We start from the raw sequence: 22,051 nt of genomic DNA on the forward strand, positions 1-22,051 counted from the left end.
ATGAAGCATTGTATGCCGAACCTGTACATCCTCTGTACACTTCAGTGTAACCTTGTCAGGGTCTGTGCATTGTCTTTGTAGATCCATATCAGCTCTGCTTGGCTTTTGTATTCACTTTAAGAACATATACATATTTAAATGCTTTGACACATTTTGCTGAGGTCTATGAATCCTCCTTAAGAACCTCTGTAGGCTTGCCAGGGCCCCATTGCTTTCAGGGTTTTAGGTTGGCCATGTATCACTGTGGGGGACTGGAAAGAAAGCACAGTGATATGACCACAGGAACACCTGGAACAAAAATATGCCAGCAGTTGGAGGGGATGGGGGCTGTGGTAGGGACACTAGGGACTTATAATCATGCAGACCTACCTTGATGCCATGATCCCTGAAACCTTGTTCAGCCTGGAGGCAACCTCTCTGGCTGCAGAGCACCTGGGGTAGAATGGAGGGAACAGTGTAGCAGATGAGAAATGGGGGCCTTGAAGCAGGACTCCAGTAAGGTAGAGCCCTTGTAAAGCTGAAGTGGCCAATATCAGACCTTGGCTAATTCTTTGGAGTGTTTCCAGCTTTTTCCTTCCCCCAGCATCCTTTTGGACAAGCAACTCCCAGTTCCAGTTACTTTAGGGGACAAAAACCCTTTATGCAGTTGAAATATTGTCATGAGGAATAGGAATTATGCTTGGTTTTCTCTTGGTTCCAGAAGACCGAACTGGATGCAAGTTTCAAATGGGCTGATTTTGGCTCAGTCTAAGGGAAAAACCATCAAAAATGTACTGAAACTGAATGGGTTTCCCTGTGGGATAGTGATTCTTTATTCCTAAAGGACTCCAAGTTGAGGCTAGAGGGATAGGTGTTAGGACATTGGTAAAGCTGTAAAGGAGAGTCTTGTTTAGTTACAAGTTCATCAATTCCGTCTTTAACACATTACTTATATCTACCGCCTCCTCTCTGTCGCCATTTCTATCCCATAACACAGGCACTCAAAGCTATATACTTGTATCATTGTAAAAATCTCCCAATATATGTTCCTGCTTCTGTTCTATTACTTGTCTGATTCATCCCTCACTCCCCTATCATGCTAATCATCCTTTTGCCCAAAGCCAAGTTCATTATCTTTCTTCCTCAAACCTAATCCTTCTTTTGACTTTGCTAATCTGTCTATGGTATCATCATTTACTTTCCAATGTTGGCTACTTTCTGATTATCTTTAACTCTTTTCTCTTCTCCATCACCTACGTCCAATGAAATGAATGTTTTCCACCTTTCATTCCAGGCCTTCTGAAATATTCAAAGATTTCTGGGCCTTTCTGGACAAGACACATATTCTTTGGACAGAGTGACTGTGAAAAGCTGAGAGGCCAGTGTCACCGGCTGGAATTGGTGGCACTAATGAAGGCTCAAATCAAGGTTTGCCCGCTGCTGAGTAAACCTGAAAAAACATCATGAAAGATCATGGACAAACTTAGTAGAATGTTCTTGGCTTGATCAATCTTTCTTTCTCTAAATGAAGTCTTTGCAAAAATAAAATCAACCTCTTGTTCTGATCACTTGAGAAGGGGAAAGAGCTTTACTCATGATGAAATCAGTGGATCAGTGGGATCACATATCCAGGAGGAAAACACCTACCTCATTGCTAGAGGTCTGTCAGAGAGGCTCAGGGGATGACTTATTTTATGTGTTGTAGAAAGGATAAGATTGTTTGACCACACTCCTCACCTTCACCCCAGATATGCCACCAGTTTTGGAACCTTGTCATTTCTGCCTCCATAATATCTCTTGTATCTGTCTTCTTCTCTCTAATCATGTATCTACTAGCGAAGTTCAAAGGGCATATAGGAAGTTCAGGGAGGACTAACATCCTTGGTGTTAGGGTTTTTCAAATGCTTTTCAGAGCTGTTCATCCACTTTTGGTGTCCATCTGTCACCCAGCTTTCACTAGTGAATCCAAGAAGCTGCAGTGAGCACAGTGGCCATACCCTAATAAAACTGTCTTGGCAGACATTCTAAATCAGGTTGAGGGTTATCTACAGTCCTCATACCCATTGGTGAGTTAGAAGGATGTCTATCCAAAGCATGTGAAGACTTCTCCCAGTGGAATAGAATGCTCTTCAGATGAATGTTGTGCATCTATAAGCACCAAATTGGTAGCTCCTTTGAAGCTATATGCTTCCTTTTCTGAGATAGAGTTATTTAAGTTTTGTTTCTGTACTTCTGCTAGTTTGAGTACTTAACATTTTTTGAAGGATAACTTTATTTCTTTTATGTTTTTGGTTTTGTTTGCATTTTCATTTTTTTCAATATATAATTTATTTATTTTTCTGTTCTTTAAATTCACTCCTACAAGAATTTAAATTCAAAATTTTCTCTCCATCTATGCACATTTCTCAGTACAGGACAACATGAACCCCATCCACCCCTTCTTCCAGTCTGTCCCATCTTCTATTACCCACCCTTCTTCCATCTCCCATCCCCTCTATTTTCTTGTATGGAAAAATAGATTTCTATACTCCACTTACTGTACAACTTATTTTCCAGCTGCTTGCTAAAATAATTTTAAAATTTCATTCTTAAAGCTTTGAGTTCCATATTCTCTCCCTCCCTCCCCACCCACCCCCATTAAGAAAACAAGCAATTCAATATAGGTCATATATGTGTAACAATGAAAAGCACTTCCATAATAGTCATGTTGAAAAAGTCTAACCATATTTCATTCTGTCCTATCCTTGCCTTCATTTGCTCCATTTTTTCCCTTGACCTGTCCTCCAACAATAGTGTTTGCTTCTGATTATCCCTTTCCCCAATTTTCTGTCCCTTCTATTTTCTTCCTTCTTCCATCCCCTTACCCCTTGCCTTCCTGCAGAATAATAGATTTCCATATCCAATTGAGTATGTTATTCCCTCCTTAAGTCAAATCCCATGACAGTAAGACTCAATTATTTCCTTTCATTTCCCCCCTCTTCCCTCCATTGTAAACCTCTTTCTTCCCTCTTTTATGTGACACAACTTGCTACACTGTACCTCTCCCTTTCTCTTACTCCTAGTACATTCCATTCAACAGAAAATTTTTATTTATTTTAGGTATTCTCCCTTCATATTCAGCTCACCCTGTGCCCTCTGTCTATATGTGTGTGTGTGTGTGTGTGTGTGTGTGTATGTATATATATATATATGTATATATATATATATATATGTATATATCTATATAGGTATATCTATCTATCTATGTGTAGGTATATACACATACACACATACACCCATGTGCATATACAAACCTGTACATATATAATATGCACATACATGCATATCTTTACACATCTACATATACATACATACACACATGTATGTATACATATATACATACATACATACCTTTTAACTACCCTCATACTGAAAAAGGTCTCATGTGTTTCAAATAACATCTTTCCATGTAGGAATGTGAACAGGTCAACTTTAATGATTTTCTTAAGACTTCTTTTTCCTGTTTAACTTTTCATGTTTCTCTTGATTCTTCTATTTCAAAGTAAAATTTTCTATTCAGCTCTGGTCTTTTCAACCAGAATGCTTGGATGTCCTCCATTTCATTGAAATTTCATTTTCCCCCCTGAATTATTATACTCAGATTTGCTGAGGAGATGATTCTTGGTTTTAATCCTATCTCCTTTGACCTCTGGAATATCATATTCCAAGGCTTTTGATCCCTTACTGTAGAAGCTGCTAAATCCTGTGTTGTCCTGATTGTATTTCTACAATACTTGTATTGTTTCTTTCTAGTTGCATGTAATATTTTCTCCTTAACCTGGGAAATCTGGAATTTGGCTACAATATTTCTAGGAGTTTTCCTTTATTAGCCCTGTCAGGATATGATTGGTGAGTTCTTTTCATTTCTATTTTTCCCTCTGGTTCTAGAATATCAGTGTAGTTTTCCTTGATAATTTCTTGGAAGATAATCTGTAGACTCTTTTTTTGATTACAGTTTTCAGGTAGACCAATAATTTTTAAATTATCTCTCATGGATTTATTTTCCATTTCAGTTGTTTTTCCAATGAGATATTTCATATTGTCTTCTACATTTTCATTCTTTTGGTTTTGTTTTATAATTTCTTGGTTTCTCATAATCATTACCTTCTATCTGTTCCATTCTAATTTTTAATGAACTATTTTCTTGAACGAGCTTTTGAAAGTCCTTTTCCATTTGGCCAATTCTGCTTTTTAAAGCAATCTTCCCTTCATTGGCTTTTGAAACTTCTTTTGTCATTGGGGTTAGTGTCTTTTTAAAGGTGTCATTTTCTTCAGCATTTTTTTGGATCTCCTTTAGTAAGTTGTGGACATGCTTTTCGTGATTTTCTTGCATCATTCTCATTTCTCTTCCCAATTTTTCCTCCACTTCTCTCATTTGATTTTCAAAATCATTTCTGAGCTCTTCTATGATCTGAGACCATTGCATATTTCTTTGCAGGTTTTGGTTGTAGAAGCCTTGACTTTCATATCTTCTTTTGATGGTATGCTTTGTTCTTCCTCATCTGAAAGGATGGAAGAAAATGCCTTTTCATCAAGAAAGTAACCTTTTATGTTCCAATTTTTTTCCCATTTCTTGGACATTTTGCCAGTTAGTTACTTGACTTTTGAATCCTTTTTCAAATGGAGGGTAAGCTCTAGGGAGCTGTAAGTTCTCTGTTCCTTAAAGGTGGCAGAAACAAGGAAGAGGAATTTACTCCTGCCTTGGCCTATGCTCTTGTCTGTGAGCAATCACAAGCACTCTTTTCTGCCCAGCATCTGTGAGTAAGTTTCCCTCTCCACAGCCACCACTAGTTCCTACCATGCCAGCACCAGTGCTCCTCCTTACCCCAGGACCACCACTCAGGGCTGAGATCCAGATCAGCTGCTCAATTCCTCCAGGGTCTTTAGGTCAAGGGCTCCAAAAGTGGATGCAGCCACAGTGACTAATGCCATCCTGAGGCTGGGGCTGGGGCCAGACCCATGCCCCACTTTCATCTAGGTGAAAGAGCTTTCTTTCTGACATTTGAATCTGTCTTTGGTGTTTGTGCACACCCTGAAGTCTGCTCCAGTCCTGTCCATGTAACGCAACTAAGGCTGGGCTGCACACTGCTCTGAGCCTGGTGTGATAGACCTTACCTGTGGGCCTCCCAGGTTATTTTGGGCTGGAAATCTCCTTCACTCTATTGTTTTGTGTCCTCTGCTGCTCTAGAATTTGTTTAGAATCATTTTTACAGTTATTTTATGGGCTAAGGGGACAGAAGTAGGTCCTTCTATTTTGCCATCTTGGCTCTTTTCCCCTCTGCTTTTGTTTGCATATAGCTGCACTGCATGTTTTGATCATTGTTCTTATTTCTTCTGACTTTGTTATGATCTTCCCTCACTTATTTACTATTTTATTGATTTGATTTGATTTTTTTTAAAGTCTAATTATCTAAGAGTTTATCCACTTTGTCTTTTCAAAGAACTAGCTTTTAATTTTGTATATCACTTCTAGGTGGGTTTTTGTTCACAAATTATCTATTTCCCCTTTTAATACTTAATAGCTCCTCTTCTGGGCTTATTTTCAATTTTTTTGTTGGGTTTCTAGTTTTCAAAATTCGTATTTAGTTAGTTAATCCACTGTTTTATTAATATATGATTTCCCTCTGAGCACTATACTAGCTACATCTCAAATATTTTTATATTTTGTTTATTCATTATAATTTTCTTTTATATGTTTATTAGTTATCTATTTCTATAATTTGTTCTTTGACAACTCATTAGTTAAAATTTTATTGCTAAGTCTCCATTTGCGTGTATATCCTTTGTTGGTGGTCCTTGAATCAATTCCTGTTTTTATTACATCATGGACTTTAATTACGTATGGATTATTTCTCAATTTTTGCATTCGTTTGTAATATCACAGAGATACTGACATGGTCAAGTTTTGTAAAAATTGTACATGGTGTAGATAACAGCACAATAGTGATGGGAGACTTAAATATTATTCTATCACTTTTGGATTGGTCTAAATAAAGGATAAAAGAAAAGGGAAATACAGAACTGAACAAATTTTTGGAGAAGCTAAACTGAAAAAAAAACTTATAGTGTCTTCCAAAAAGGACAGCAAAATAATATAGATATTTCTCTACACCATGTCAGCATTCCATCCACTGGACCTCTAGCTGCTCTTAGTGTAGAATAGTCTTATGTTGTTCAAGTGACCTTTCCATTGTATCTGAAAGATTTTCCTCTTCATCACTTGTGGATCTTATTGTTTATGAATTAAATTGTGTCGAGATTTTTTTCCAGAAAATCCTCTCTTTTTTGTATTGTTTTAACATCTCATTGGTGATCCCTTCTCCTCCCCCCCACCTTTTTGGGCATCAACTGTTCCCCAGATAAAAGTCCTCCCTTATAACCAATGAAAATGTGGTAAGCAAAACAAATCAAAATATTGACTATAGCTACAGATATGTGCTTCTTTATATTCTTATAGTCTATTACCTCTCTGTCACAAAAGAGGATGCATTTACATCAGTCCTAATTGGTCACCACATTAAAGCCTTGAATTTTTTCGTAGTTTACATGATTTCCATTATGCTAGTTATTTGTATAAACTATTCACCTGGTTCTGTTCACTTCACTCTGTATTAATTCATACAAGTCTTCTCAATTTTCTCTGAACCTCTCATATTCCTCTTTCTCACAGCACAACAATATTCCACTATATTCATATGCCATGATTTGTCTAGTCTTTTTCCAATTTATGGGCACCCACTTTTTTTTCTGTTTCTTTGATACAATGAAAAAGTGCTTCTGCAAAGTTTTTTGTACCTATGGGTCTATCCCCTATTTGTTCTCTTCTCCCCACTTTCCCATTCATTCTTCTGTGCAGTGTGACTATGTACAACTATCATAGCCATTTGGGGCCATAAAACCAAGAGATGATCTATGTTAGGTCACTGGAGGGCTTTGAGAACACACAAGGGCACAACAAATAGACTTGGAATATCAAGATAAGAAACTATAAAGTTTGCCAGTTTCTATAAGGACCAGCAATGGTAGAAATGAAATATTATGTATGTACAAGAGAAAGTAGGAGAATTTTGTTGGAGAAAAATATCATGTATTGTCAATGAGATTGAAAAAAGTTGTGAAGAGCTTTAAATCTATAACAGAGATAATTATATTTTATCCTAGTGGCACAAGGAGCCCCATGAAGCCTCTGGAGTGGGGAATGGTCAGAACTTTAGGAATAACAATTTGTCAGTTCTTTGAAGTATGCTTTGAAGAGGAGAAAGACTGGATACTAAGAGATCAGTTAGGAGGTCACTGCAAAAGTCCATGAGAAAGGTGATCAGGGCCTGCCTGAATTGGAATGGTTGTGGTGAGAGTAGAAATAGGAAGCTGAAGAAATGTACAGCTAACCTTTACAAGATTTGGCAACTGCTAACAAGACTTTGGTTAACAATCAAATTTGAATAGGTTTCTTATTTTGCAGTGGGGTTTGGATTCTTAGAATGGCAGTTTGTCTGTTCTGTGTGACACAGGTATTCTCTCTTAACATCAAAGAATTGTATTCATTTCCCCTAGGATTAAAGGTCCAAAAAAAAAATAACAACAATGCCATTTGAAACCAGTGAGAGTGGAGAGGGAGCAGAAGAGGCTGGAAGAAACAAGGTTTTGGTTGAAGCCTGAGTCAAGGTGTTGGGGAAACACAGTGATGCATTCCCTGAAGTTCATACTACAAAAACCACTACTGGGTAAAGGTGGAGTTTTGGAACTGAACAGGGTTAGTAGGGACTACCATCAGGCAAGGAGTAGGTTTATTGCAAAGTTCTCTTTTCTATTCATCAGCACAAGGAGAAAAACCTGGTTATTAATAAATATTATTTAGACACTAAAATATTTTAATTTTTCTTCATCTATCATTTCCTTTCTAGTTACACAATTTGCACCCAAATGTAGCTTCTCGTTAATTCTTTTCTCCTTCAGTTGTCTCCACTTTCCAATATTTACAAGTAGTTCCCTATTGTACTATGACTTAAAGGCCAAATGCAGAACTCATGAGCTAAAAATGACTTTTAGATTTTAAAATATAGTGCAGGAAAGGAGTTAAGATGTTAGAGTAGCAGGGACAACCCAGCTAAACTCTTCCATATTCCACTTCAAATAACCTTAAAATAACATTTCATTGATTATTGGATTGGCAGAACCAGCAAAAGTTTGGGATAAGCCATACTTTCAGTCCAAAATGACTCAGGAGGTTGAACAAGGAAGCTTATGATACTAGGGTGGGCGCCAGCCTCGAGCACATATGCAGCAACATCAGAGGTCAGCCTTGGAGGTGACTGTCACAGTGTCTGCAGAAATTCAAGAACTCTCAGCCCAGAGATTGTAAGGAGATTGGATACTTCATCAGAAAGAGATTACAGAGGACACTTAGCCAACACTGGGTACAGGACCAGGTTCTGTATGTTAACTCAGTTGCCCATGTGCAGTTCTCTGTTTCATTTTTTAGGGTGGAGTGGAGCACCTGTGGTCAGTCACAAGGGAACAGAAGCCTTGGTCAGATATCCAGGGTAGAGAGGAGCATTAGTACTTGTGACTGCAGGGAAGGAGGAGTCTTCCTGAATAAAAACCAGAACACAGGTCAGGGAACTTATGACTATGCCTCTTCCAGATTAACACCACATTGGAAGTGCTAGAAAACACCCAGATCCCCAGAAGTAGCTCCAAAAATATCAACACAAAAAAGCCTGTAGTTTAGAATAGTGCCTTCACACCCCAAAATGAACAGAGCCCAACTTGAATAAAACAAAGTTTTAAATCAAGAGATAGTCTGAAAAAATGAGCAAACAACAACAACAACAACAACCACAACAACCACAACAACAACAGAACCTGACCATAAAAAGCTACTGTGGTGGCAGGGAAAATAAAAACACAGATGTAGAAGACAACAATGTAAAAGCATCTACAAGCAAAGAGTCAAAGGAAAATGCAAATAGGACACAAGCCCAAAATAATTCCTCTAAGAACTAAAGAAAGATGCTAGAGTAGTAGAATAAAATTGGGAAAGAAATGAGAGTGATGGAAGAAAATTATGAAAAGAAAATTCTTAGCTTGACAAAAGAGCCACCAAAGGTATTGAAGAAAATAACACCTTAAAAAACAGAATTGGCCAAATGGTAAAAGAAGTACAAAATCTCATGAAAGAAAATAATTCCTAAAACATAGAAATGAGCAAGAGGATATTAATGACTCCATTAGACATTAGGAAGTACTAAAATAGAGTGCAAAAAGAGTTTAAAAATAGAAGAAAATATGATATATCTCATTGAAAAAAATTAACCTGGAAAATAAATTTAGGAGAGATAATTTAAGAATTATTGGACTGCCTAAAAGGCATAATCAGTGAAAGAGCTTAAACATAATATTTCAAGAATATTTTTAAGGAAAACTGACCTAATATCTCATATCTAGATGGTAAAATAGTAATTGAAAAAATCCACCTTCTGAAAGAAGCCCCAAAATTAAAACTCCCAGGATTATTGTAGTCAAATTCCAGTGACCCCAGGTCATTGAGAAAATATTACAAGCTGCTAGACAAAAACCATTCAAATAACATGGAAGCAAAGTCAAGATCACACAAGATTCAGTAGGTTCCATTTTAAAGGGGCAGAGGAATTCGAATACGATATTCCAAAAGGCAAAGGAGATAGGTTTACAACCAATATTAACCTACCCAGCAGAACTGAATATAATCCTTGAGGAGAAAAAATAGATATTTAATGAAACAGAGAGCTTTGAAGCATTACTGGTGGAAAGACCAGAATTAAACAGAAAATCTTACATTCAAACTCAAGACTCAAGAAAAACACAAAAAGGAAAATATGAAAGAGAATTCATAAGGACTTAGTAAGGTTAAACTGCTTACATACCTTTGTGAGAAGATGATAGTTCTAACTCGTATTAATTTTATCATTATTAGTGAAGTTAGAAGAATTCTATATAGATAGAAGGCATGAGAGTGAGTTGATTATGTTGGGATGCTAAAAAACAGTGAAAGTGTGAAAACGAGAAATGCTCTGGGAGAAGAGGAATGGGAGAAGAATAATGGGAAAATTATATCATGTGAAAAACACGCAAAGAAGAGTTTTTACAATGGAGGGGAAAATAAAGAGGGACAGTGGGGAACATGAACCTTACTTTCATTAAAATTAGTTCAAAGGGGAAGAATATACATGCAGATTTAGGGAACATAAAGCTCTATCTACTCAACAATGAAATAAAAAGTGAAGGGTGTAAGAGAAAGAGAAGGTGATAAAAGGGAGGGAGGATTAAAAGAGATCATGGTCAGAACTGAAATGAACTTTTGAGGAGGGGACAAGGTAAAAAGAAAGAGAGAGAGAAGAATAATCAGAAGAAATAAGATGGAGAAAATTACACAGTAATCATAATTGTGACTATAAATGGGATGAACTCACTTACAGAACAGGAGTGGATAGTAGAACAGATTAGAGACCAGAATCTAATATTTTGTTTACAAGAAACATGTGAAACAGAGAGACAGGAGACAGAGCCAAAGCGTCACGGTAAAGGCAGAGACTCTCTTGATGTCCAACTGCCTACAAATACCTTTAAAAATGACTCTAAACAATTTCTAGAGCAGCTGAACCCGCAACAACATGGAGTGAACAAACTTTTATAGCCCAAGTTAACTTGGAAGGGTGGCAGAAAAGGTTTCTTGCACCAGGATGAGAAAGGAGTGCAGTCTAGTACAGGCTGCACCAGCACAGACTGGGCCCCAACAAATGTAGAGATGACCTCTGGGTGACTGAATCACTGGCAGTAGTGGCAGTTTCTAGACCCCTGAGTCCACAGATGCCAAAGACAACTTAGAAGGTCTATAGGAAATGTCTGTTACACCTGGGTAAGAGTAGAGTGTAGTCCAGTCAAGTCATACCAGCACAGCCATGGCCCCAGCAAACCAGGAGCTGGCCTTGAGAGTGACTGAATCAGCAGTAGTTGCTTCCAGAGCTCTCAGCCGACACATGGTAATGGAGTCACACAATTGGTCACAAGGAGATTGCAGGAGTCTTTTTGCTAGCACTATGGCAGGAATCTTGCTTTACCTAAACTCAGATCTAGATGTCAGCCCTGGGTAGCAGTCCCATGGCAAGGAGGAGCACTAGCATGGAAGAGCTTGTGGTGGCAGTAGAGTAGGGACCTTTCTAATAGTTTCAGGATAGAAAAAAGTGCTTGTGATCACTTACAGATGAGAGCAAAGGTCAGGAGAGTAGTAAACACCCCCTCCGTGGATCATAACACCTTGGAAGAACTGAAAACTTACATATTCCTAACAGTGTCTGTGAAACAGGTGCACAAACCAGCAAAGCTTGGTATAGTGTGCCTTTCAATTTGCATTTATTTGCCACCATAAAAAGAACTACTGTAAATATTTTTGTACTTGTGTGTCCTTTTCCCATTTTTATAATCCATTTGGGATATAAACTTAGAAATAATATTCCTGGGTCAAAGAATATGCACAATTTTATAGCCCTTTAGTCATAGTTCCAAATTGCCTTCCAGAATGGTTCCAAAATACCTTGAAGATCAGTTCATATTGATGCTCCAATTTTTCCACATCTTCTCCAACATTTATCATTTTCCTGTTTGTCATGTTAGCCAATATGATAGATGTGATATGGTACCTCAGAGTAGTTTTGATTTGCATTTCTCTAATCGATAGTGATTGAGGGCATTTTGTTTTATGTCTATAGAAAGCTTTAATTTCTTTATCTGTAGATTGTCTATTCAAATCTTTTGTTCATTTATCCGTTGGAAATGCCAACTGCCCTTTCAAGAAAAATTACTCAGTGCCCCCCGCTCCATATTTACTTTCTTTACCACTTTAATGTTTTTTTTAAATTTTCATCCTTTTTAAAAAAGATATATATGTATATATCGGGTCTCTAGTGGTGCAGTGGAGAAAGCACCAGTGCAGGAATCAGGAGGACCTGAGTTCAAATCTCACCCCAGTCACTTGACACTCACTAGCTGTGTCACCTTAGACAAGTCACTTAATCCCAATTGCCTTGCCTCATCCTGGGTCATTTTCAGTCATCCTGATGAATATCTGGTCACTGGATTCAGATGGCTCTGGAGGAGAAGTGAGGTTGGTGACCTGCACAGCCCTCCCTCACTCAAAACAAAGTCAAGTGCAAGTCATGTCATTATTTCTATGATGGCATGGTCTTCTTTGGCAACAAAGGACGAACACACACGTATATGTATATATATTTTAAAATGATGCATCTCAGATTTATTAATTTATTGTAAATGTGTGTACTTTTCCCTGCATTGGAATTTTGATGATGCAGTACTGTGTCATGTATCCATACAGTATCAAATTGTAAGCAAATCATTACACACACATATTCCTGCTGATGCATGCTGGACTTTCTGAGAAGGCACAACATGCTCACCTGCCACCATTTGCTTGTTAAGACCTGTTAGTAGACTTGACCTCTGATCAGTAATAATTTGGATTTTGTGTGTTTATTTGAAAAATAGCATAATCACTATGACTTTTATTCTGTTATACAATAGATGAATCATGTGTGAATGATTTTTAAAAATTTTCTTTTTTCAGAAATTAAAGATATCTATAATCATATGAAAAAATGCTCTAAATCACTATTGATTAGAGAGATGCAAATCAAAACAACTCTGAGGTACCACATCACACCTATAATTTTGGCAAACATGACAGAACAAGAAAATGATAAATGCTGGAGAGGATGTAGGAGAGTTGGAACACTAATTCATTGTTGGTGGAGCTGCGAGTGCATCCAACCATTCTGGAGAGCAATTTGGAACTATGCCCAAAGGGCTACAAAAATGTGCATACCCTTTGACCCAGCAATATCGCTACTAGGACTGTATCCCCAAGAGATCATAAAAATGGGAAAGGGTCCCACATGTACAAAAATATTTATAGCAGCACTCTTTGTAGTTGCCAAAAATTGGAAGTCAAGGGGATGTCCATCAATTGGGGAATGGCTGAATAAATTATGGTATATGAATGTAATGGAGTACTATTGTGCCATAAGAAATGATGAACAAGAAGACTTTAGAGAGGCCTGGAAGGACTTATATGACCTGATGCTGAGTGAAAGGAGCAGAACCAGGAGAACTTTGTGCATAGCAACAACCACAGTGTGAGAGAGATTTTTCTGGTAGACTTGGAATTTCGTAATAATGCAAGAACTTCTTAAAAAAAAAAATCCCAATGGTGGTTCTCTAAGGCAAAATGCCTTCCACACTCAGAGAAAGAAATATGGAAGTCATTCACAGAATGTAGCAGATCATGTTTGTGTATGCGTATGTTTTTGTGTATCATGTTTTGATTTGTTATATGATTTCTTCCATTTATTTTAGTCCGACTACATAGCATGACTATAGTGAAAATGTACTCAATAGTAAAGTATATGTAGAACCTATACAGAATTGCATGCAGTCGTGGGGAGGGAGGGGGGTAGTGGGGGATAGGTGTGGGGGGGATAAAATCTCAATTGTATGGCAGTGATTGTTAAATATTTTAAAAAAAATTTCTTCTTTCTTCATGCTTTCACTGCCCCCTTACTTTTAATCACCAGCCCTCAGTTGCACCTAAGGCTACTACCATCCACCCTGGGTTTTTTAGCACCTCTTAGGGGCAATATCATTCACTTTCAGAACCTGTGATCTAAAGCCTCCAAGAGAAATATGAATTGGTCTTGGACGATGGAAGAGTTCAAAAAGGATTTTGAAAATCAAGTAAGACAAGTAGAGGAAAAATTGGGAAGAGAAATGAGAGGATGCAAGAAAGTCATGAAAAATATGTCAACATTTTGGTGTAGGAGACAAAAAATACTGAAAAAATAACACCTTAAGAAACAGACTAGACCAAATGGTAAAAGAAGTTCAAAAGCTAATGAGAAGAAGAGTGACTTAAAAACAAGATTGGCAAAATGAAAAAGGAGGTGCAAAAGGTTACTCAAAAAAATGATTCCTTAAAATTAAGAATGGAGCAAATAGAAGCTTATGACTTTATGAGAAATCTAGAAACAATAAAATAAAGCCAAATGAATAAAAAAGAAATAGAAGACAACGTGAAATATCTCATTGGAAAAACAACTGGCTTGAAACACAGATCCAGGAGAGTTAATTTAAAATTATAGAACTACCTGAAAGTCATGATCAAAAAAAGAGCCTAGAAATCATCTTTCAGGAAAGTATCATGGAGCCCAAAGGGCTGTAAAACTGCGCATATCAGTTTTACCAGTTTGATCCAGCAATACAATTACTAGGTCTGTATCACAAAGAGATCCTAAAGAAGGGATCAGGGTTCAAATGTACAAAAATAATTATGGCAGCTTTTTGTGGTGGCAAAGAATTATAAATTGAGGCAATGCCCATTGATTGGGGAATGGATGAACAAGTTGTGGCACATGAATGTAATATAATATAATACTATTGTTTTCTTAGAAATGATGAGCAGTATACTCTCAGAAAAACCTGGAAAAGCTTCCATTGGCTAATGCAAAGTGAAATTTGCTGTGTGCAAAGTACCAACAATAATGTAAGATAATGAGCTGGAAGTGACTTAGTTATTCTCAGTAATGTAATGATTCAAAACTATTCTGATAGATTTATGATGAGAAATGCTATCAAACCTCAGAGAAAGAACTGATGGTGTCTGAATACAGGTTGAAGCACATTTTTTTACTTTATTTTTCTTGAGTTTTTTTTTGTCAGTGTTTTCTTTTGCAATGTGACTATTACAGATGTATTTTGCATGACTACACGTGTATAACGCATATTGAATTGCTTGCCTTCTTAGTCGGGGGTGAGGAAGTGGTGAGGGAGGAAGTGAGAGAATTTGGAACTTAAAGTTTGAAAAATGAATCTTAGGAATTGCATCTAATTGCATTTTACATCTAACTGAGGAAAAAGAAAAGACTAAAGAAAAAGAAAAGAAACAGACACAGATGGATTAAAAATAAGAAACTGGAGCTACATCTGTTATGATTCAGCTGGGGTTAAAAAAAGATAGGAGTAATAATCATATTCTTAGAAAACACAAAAGTAAAAGTTGAATTTATTAAAACAGGTAATCAGAGAAACTACATTTTGCTAAGAAAGTACAATAGACCTGTGGTCGCCACAGGTCATATGACAATAAATTAATTTTAAAAAATTAGCCATATTTCTCTAATGAAAACCTCATTTCTTAATGATATGGGGAGTTGAGTCCAATTTATAACAATAAGAGGCATTTCTTAACTGATAAATAGTCAAAGGACTTGAACAGGAAGATTTCAGAAGAAGAGAACAAAGCTATCTATAGTCAAATGAAAAAAATGCCCTAAATTACGACCAGTTGGAGAAATGTAAATTCAAACATGTCTAAGATACCACCTAATACATTATCATATTGGCTAATGTAGAATAAATTGACAAATGCTGGAAGGGATGTGGATAAATAATGACACCAATACATTATTGGTAGACTTGTGAACTGGTCCAATAATTCTAGTGACCAATTTGGAACTACGCCCAAAGAGCTAAAAATCTGAGTATATCCTTTGACCTACTAAGTCTGTAGCTCAAAGAGACTAAAGAAAAGGAAAAGGACTTATTTGAACAAAAATGATTTTAGCAGTTCTTTTCGTGGTGGCAAAAATTGAAAATTGAGTGTCCATTAGTTGGGGAATGGGGGAAAAGGTTGTTGTATGATATAAGAAATGATAAACAGGATGGTTTTAGAAAAATTTTGGGATACTTACATGGACTGAGGTAAAGTGAAGTGCACAGGACCAGGAGAACATTGCACACAATAACAATATTGTAATGATGATCAGCTGTGAAATACTTAGCTCCTGCACAACTAGGCATTTGGGAGAGACCAAAATTAAAATAGACTAAACTTCTTCAGGCTGTAGATAGGATTTTAGTGGCTTGCTTTCCAAAGGTAAAATTAATTATTAATTTTTTCTCAAAAATGTTTTTGTTTTTATCGAGACATAATCCAGAAACTACAATCAATAAACACTGCTTGAGAAGTCACCTTCAGTAAAAGACTTCCCAGCAGCAATTTTTTGGAAATCTGGAAGCTAACCTTAGTAGCCACCTCACTTTTTGAGTTTACTTTCTTGAAAAACCCTTATTCCCCACTGAGATTTGTCGGCAATTTGAATGCTTTAATTTGCTTTTCTTTGGTGTCCAATTAGCTTAAGTCAGAATATTTTGATTCTAGATGTTGACAAATATTGAATTCCTTGAAAATGGCAATTATTTATTGGAGAAGCAGGCAAAATATTTTGTCTCTCATGTAAGTGAACAATTATCTATTTGTCCACTCCAGATTAAACACTCTATGTTATGATTTGATATTTCCATTTCTTTCTGTTGCTAATTTGACAAAGTCGCCCCAAAACATATTGGTAGAACCAAAAAATCTCACAGCAACTGCTGATATAAAAAGAGATACTGAACTGAGAGTCTGACCTTGGAGAGAGCACAAAGCACTTGGATGGTGGCCTTGCAGGTAGAGATGGAAAGAAGCCCTCGTGTTGTTGCCACACATCTCAGAGCAGGAGCCAGAAGCATTGGTATGTGCCTGAGTTCACTTTGGCCCTGTTCAATTCCAGTAACACACAAAAACATAACGTGAAAATATGACTCTTGCTCCTCTCAGCCTAGAGACATATTGACAATGGTTGTTTGCCACTGGTCATATGTCAAACAGGAGAGAGTGCACAGTGGCAACCCACTTGCCAAGTCACATCATGGGCACAATAGTGATTAATAGAAGGTGGGCTAAGTGGGACATGGACAAAGCATTTGTTAACATCTTTACCTTCTTTTATATCCTCTACATTTTTCAGGGACCACCCAAAATCTTTTGGCAGGCCATGAGTGACCAGTGGGTCAAATGCTGTGCAAGCCTGATTTAGGTACTTGGATCAATATGATGATCCTGGATAATTCCAAAGGACCCATGCTGAAAAATGTTATCTACCTCCAGAGAGAGAACGAATGAACTTTGCAGACTGAAGCATACTTTTCAAACTGTTTTTCTTGATTTTTTTGAGCATGACACGTGGAAATGTTTTGCATAACTTCTTATGTGTAACTTACATCATATTGTCTTCTTAATATGTGGGGAAGGGATAGAAGGGAGAGAGAAAATCTAATAAAAGAATGTTCAAAAATAAAATCATTGAATCACAGTAAAGGTATCCATAACTTTTTTGAGAAGAAAAAAGAAGTCCCAGATGATAATTATTTCATCATATGAACTGATGATCTGGAATTAATTGAACTGGAGTTGGAAAACCCTTCCTGAATGCTCCATGAGCATCTGCAGAGGCTTTGCAGGAGCATCAGGTTCCCTTAAGTGGTTCACTGAAATATTTCCAGATACTTTGGGAGGATTAGTTGACTCAAATGTTCCCAAACTCCCCAGGGAGGTATATCAGTGCAAATATCCAACAACCCCCCACCCTCCTGAGACATTGGTCAGCTTTAGATTGAACAGGTGCCCACCAAGACAATGTTCCGAGGAGACATGCAGGTTAGTTATCTCTGGACAACTATAGTTGGTTCTTGAGTTTCTTCAGTCCTTCTTGACATTTGTTCAGTCTATGACCAGATCCCTTAATGGATCCCAGGCACTTTCTGTTTCAGGCCTTTTCCTATGTTACCTGAGTAAGCCCAGGGTTAGATCACTCATCTCACACAATGGAGGTGGTAAGGACTGAGGGTAATAAGTCATTAATGTAGTCACCCCAGAAGTCATGTAGAGGGATTATCTGAAGCCTTGCAAAAGGGAAGTCTTTTCCATATATCTAGCCTGCCTGAAGGCTTGCTGTGAAGTTGATCTAGAATATATATCTTGAGGACCTTTACACTTACCTGAAGACCTGTCCCTCGGCTTCATGATTTTGATGTGTTCTAATGGTCTTAACTTCAGGGTCTCTCACCTCATTTCCTGTCACCCTCATGTTCTTCTATCCTTCCTAAGGATGGTTCTGTGGAGAGAAGGGGTTTAGGTTATTTCCTGTGTCAATGTGAGCAGCTCCTGGGAAGATTTTGGTCCTGGAACAGAAGTGACTGTGTTGCCAGGTAAGTTTTCATGTTTTCTGGGAATGTGTGCAAGGGTGGGTAAAGCTTGACGGGGGATTTCATTCCATTGAATCCTGAAAGAGCTACAGGTATATTGGGATGGGGGAGCATTGAGGTGGGTTGATGGTTCAAGTCATCCTATGTCCTGAGGAGTGTTGTGAGTTTCTGTGACTAACACTATTTTCAGATAGACCCTCTCTCTTGCTCGCTCCAGGAAACCCCAATCCTGTCAGTCTCCCCATACCCATGAACCTCTATCTCCTCACCCTTGAAATTCTTTTGACACTCAGAACCTCTGAAAATCTGGGAGGCATCTGACCCAGGGACAATTCCTATGATCCCAGGACCAACCTTGACCTCTGTGATTCCCTGGATGCCAACAACAAACTTGACCTTTCCTGATGCCATGGGTCATTTTTCCCCTACATCCTTTCCTCCATAGGTCTAAGGTGGTGGTGGGGAGATGGGTTAGGGTTGAGATATGAGTGAGTAAGGGGAATTAAAGCTCTATCTCAAAGGAAGAGGCATTGATGGATTGACCCTACTTACACCACTCCCATCTCTGATTCATTCAGTGGAACGGACAGAACTGATGGAGTCAGGGGGAGGCCTCCATTATGCTGGAAAGACCCTCGAACTCAAATGCCAAACCTCTGGTTTCCCGTTCAAGACAAGCAAACTTGGCTGGTATCTTTGGGCCCCTGGCCATGCCCCACTGTGGTTGACCAGTCTCGACAGTAGTTCTGCAGATACTGCTGAAGACCGAATCACCACATCCAGGGAGGACACTGGCAGCCGGATTTTCCTACAGATTGAGGGCCTGAACCTCAGAGATTCTGGTCAATACCACTGTGCAAGGAGGGTGGGCAAGGGAGATGACACAGACAAACTGGTCTTTGGTCGTGGGACAGATGTAACTGTGGAGCCTGGTGAGTGCCTCTACTACCCCAGACCTAAGAAAACCCTAAGATGTCAGGTCACATAATCAATCAGTGTGGGGCCTAGACCAGAAATAGGTTTTCCCATCTCCCCTGTCTATATTGCAGTGTATTCTGTGACCATGTATAGTTAACATTCTTACTCTGAGCTAAAATCCCTGGGGATGGATAGTGGTAGGTCATTAAAGAGCTTTGGGGTCACATCATAAGGCCCGTGGACTTGCAACACTCAGGAATCAAATCCTGAGACTTGTCAATGCAAGTGACAATGAGGAGGGGAGGAATTGGGAAGGGGAAAGGAGACTGTGGTCTGCGGGTCTGTATAAGCATGTGAGTTGGGGACATGGGAACCAGGCTGTGGCTGGGGCAGGAAATGGGGCTGAGGTTTTTTTACAGTTACTTGGTCACATGAATTTGCTTCCCACATCTAGAACCAGCCTTAGGGGAAGGGGGCAGGAAAGTTGGGGGTAAAGTTTACTTTGCATAGTTATATGTTGGTCATATATGTGCCTTTCCCATATCTGGGGCTAGGTCCAGATAGGGGACAGGAAGCCATCATTTGATTACAGGACCTCAAGCCTCCCTATCACCCAGCGTGTTCATGATGAGGGATCAGGATTCTGTGGCCTGCCTGATCAGGAACTTCTACCCCAAGGAACTCAGTGTATCCCTGGACTCCCCTGGGGCTTTGATCTCAGCCCAGCCTCTTACTCTAATTCCCATGGCCAATGGCACCTACAGTGCTGTCCAGATTGGCAGGGTTGGTGAGAATGATACAGTAACCTGCTTAGTGAATCACCTTGGAAAAGTGATACATGTATCCCACCAGCCAGGTATGATTAGCCTCTGGATGACACAAATTGGGGGGAAGGATGGGGATACTTCAGTTTAAGAAGTGTGTATTCACTGAAGGACAGGTACAGGGATGTAGGGTGTGTCTGTGGAGAGGTATTACAGGGTGCTAAGCAAAGTCATAAGTTAGGGAAAAGGAATTAGAATGTGGGTCCTAAAATGGAAAGGAGTATCATAGGAAAAGCGGTAATGATGCTACAGATAGGAATCCTGGTCTGGGGACTAGGTCTTGGATTGAAGGGGAGCAGCTAGGATCAGGACATGATCCTAGTCTGGAAAGATAGTTTCTGAAATGGAGGTGGGGGGGTGGTATACACTGGGGAGGCCAGTCCTGGGCTTACTGAAGATCAGAGCAGTGTCTGAGGATGTGTTTCTGGTTTCATATCCTACTGGACCAGACCCTGGGATTGCTTCTGAGCAGAAACCATCTTGTCCTGAGAAACATCTCATGGGTGAGTTAAACATTCATGGTGAAAATACACAACTAATGAGACTGAACCTGAGAGCCTCACGTAATAGAAAAATGCAACAGCAACCAGAGGGGAAACTGACAAAGCCTGGAAGTTACCAAGAGGCAAATTTAGCTTTGATCATGTAAAGAATAATTTTCTGACTATTAGGACTGTTGAAAAGTGGAACAGGCCATCTGAGGAGGCCATGGAACCACCTCATTGTAGCATTTCAGCAAAGGCTGGATGAGACTTCTTAGGGGTATGTTGTAGAGGAAATTCCTTCTAGGCACAGGTTGGAGCAGTTAGCTACTCAGGTCCTTTGTAAGTGAAGTTCTCTGAATCTATAATCCTTCTGGATCTATGTGTCCTACTTTGATAATGGGATAGCCCAAGGTTCAGAGCAGCAATCAGCCCAGGTATGGAGTGTGTGATGTTCGACAGTTTGGATGTATCATAATTCCAGGTTCAAAGTATTACCCAGGTCTCAGGAAATGAGGTACTCCATAAACTGAACTGAGCCCAAATGCTCCTTTAAAATTCACTCTCTTGATAATTATTCCCCACAGTGATTACTCCAAACATCCTTTCTCTCCTCTCCATACCCTTATCTTCCACAGTTGTAGCAGATATCCTACTTCAAACAGAGCTTGTTAGTGTTTCCTTTAAACTTGTTCCTTCACTTGTTCCATCACTATTTCTGTCACTGTTATATTCACTTTTTATCCCATGCTTACATCATTCAATTTTTTTTATTTCCCTCCCCATCCAAGTTTCATATCAAATCCAAAATAATCTAACAAATATTTATTGAGCACTGATCTTGTGCAAGATATTAGGGGTTCAAGGGAAAAAATGAAAGCCATTCCTTGCCCTCCCAGCAAAAGGGCAGATATAACATATGAACAGATAAATATACACATGATTATTTGAGAAGGGAAAGAGCCCCAATAATAAGGGGATGAGGTAAGACTTCCTGCTTGAATTGATTCAAGAACTGAAACTTGAAAGAAGTTAAGAATTCTAACAATGCAGGTGAGGAGGGAATGTATTCCAAACTGCAGGTGAGGGTAGTGGAGCTGGGAGATAGAATGCACATTGGGGGAACAGCAAATAGGCCAGATGGTTTAAAGCATGGAATGTGTGAAGGGGAAATAACGTGCATTAAACATGGAAAAGTAGATGAGAACAAATTGTAAAAGATTGCAATTTATCCTGGAGTCACTAGGGAGCCATTGAAGATTCTTGACCTGAGAAAATGACATGGCTAGACTTGTGTTTTAGGAAGATAATTTTGGCAATTGCAGATGACATATTTGAGATGGGGAGAGACTGGAAGCAGAAAAATTTATTAGGATACTGTTGTCATAATTTAGGTAAAAAATAAAGGGACCCTGATCCAGGGTGGTGACTGTATGAATGCATAGAAGGGAGATAAGACATAGAGAACTGAAAGGACATGATAACATACTGGATAAATGGGGTGAGGAAGGGGAAAGAAATTCAAGTTGTGAATCTGACTAATTAGAAGGGTGGTGGTTCCTTAACGTAAATAGAGAAGTTCAAAGGAAAGGTACACTTAGGGGTAAAAGAGATGAGTTCCATATCAGTCAGGCTCAGTTTGGAATGCCTGTGATATACCTAGTTCAGGGGTAG

The 22,051-nt window shown here is 38.6% G+C and overlaps 1 protein-coding gene across 1 annotated transcript in view; it reads left to right on the plus strand.

Moving 5' to 3' along the window:
- The window catches only part of LOC140500197 (uncharacterized), a 66,382-nt gene that overhangs the window by 42,992 nt on the left and 1,339 nt on the right, over positions 1-22,051 (plus strand). The window contains exons 4-7 of the mRNA XM_072602546.1: positions 18,107-18,156; positions 18,732-19,085; positions 19,664-19,927; positions 20,345-20,398. Coding sequence (XP_072458647.1) covers positions 18,107-18,156; positions 18,732-19,085; positions 19,664-19,927; positions 20,345-20,398 — 722 coding nt within the window. The remainder of the gene's footprint in view (positions 1-18,106; positions 18,157-18,731; positions 19,086-19,663; positions 19,928-20,344; positions 20,399-22,051) is intronic.

The sequence above is a fragment of the Notamacropus eugenii genome, chromosome 4 (assembly GCF_028372415.1).
Source record: "Notamacropus eugenii isolate mMacEug1 chromosome 4, mMacEug1.pri_v2, whole genome shotgun sequence".
Taxonomy (NCBI): Eukaryota; Metazoa; Chordata; class Mammalia; order Diprotodontia; family Macropodidae; genus Notamacropus; species Notamacropus eugenii.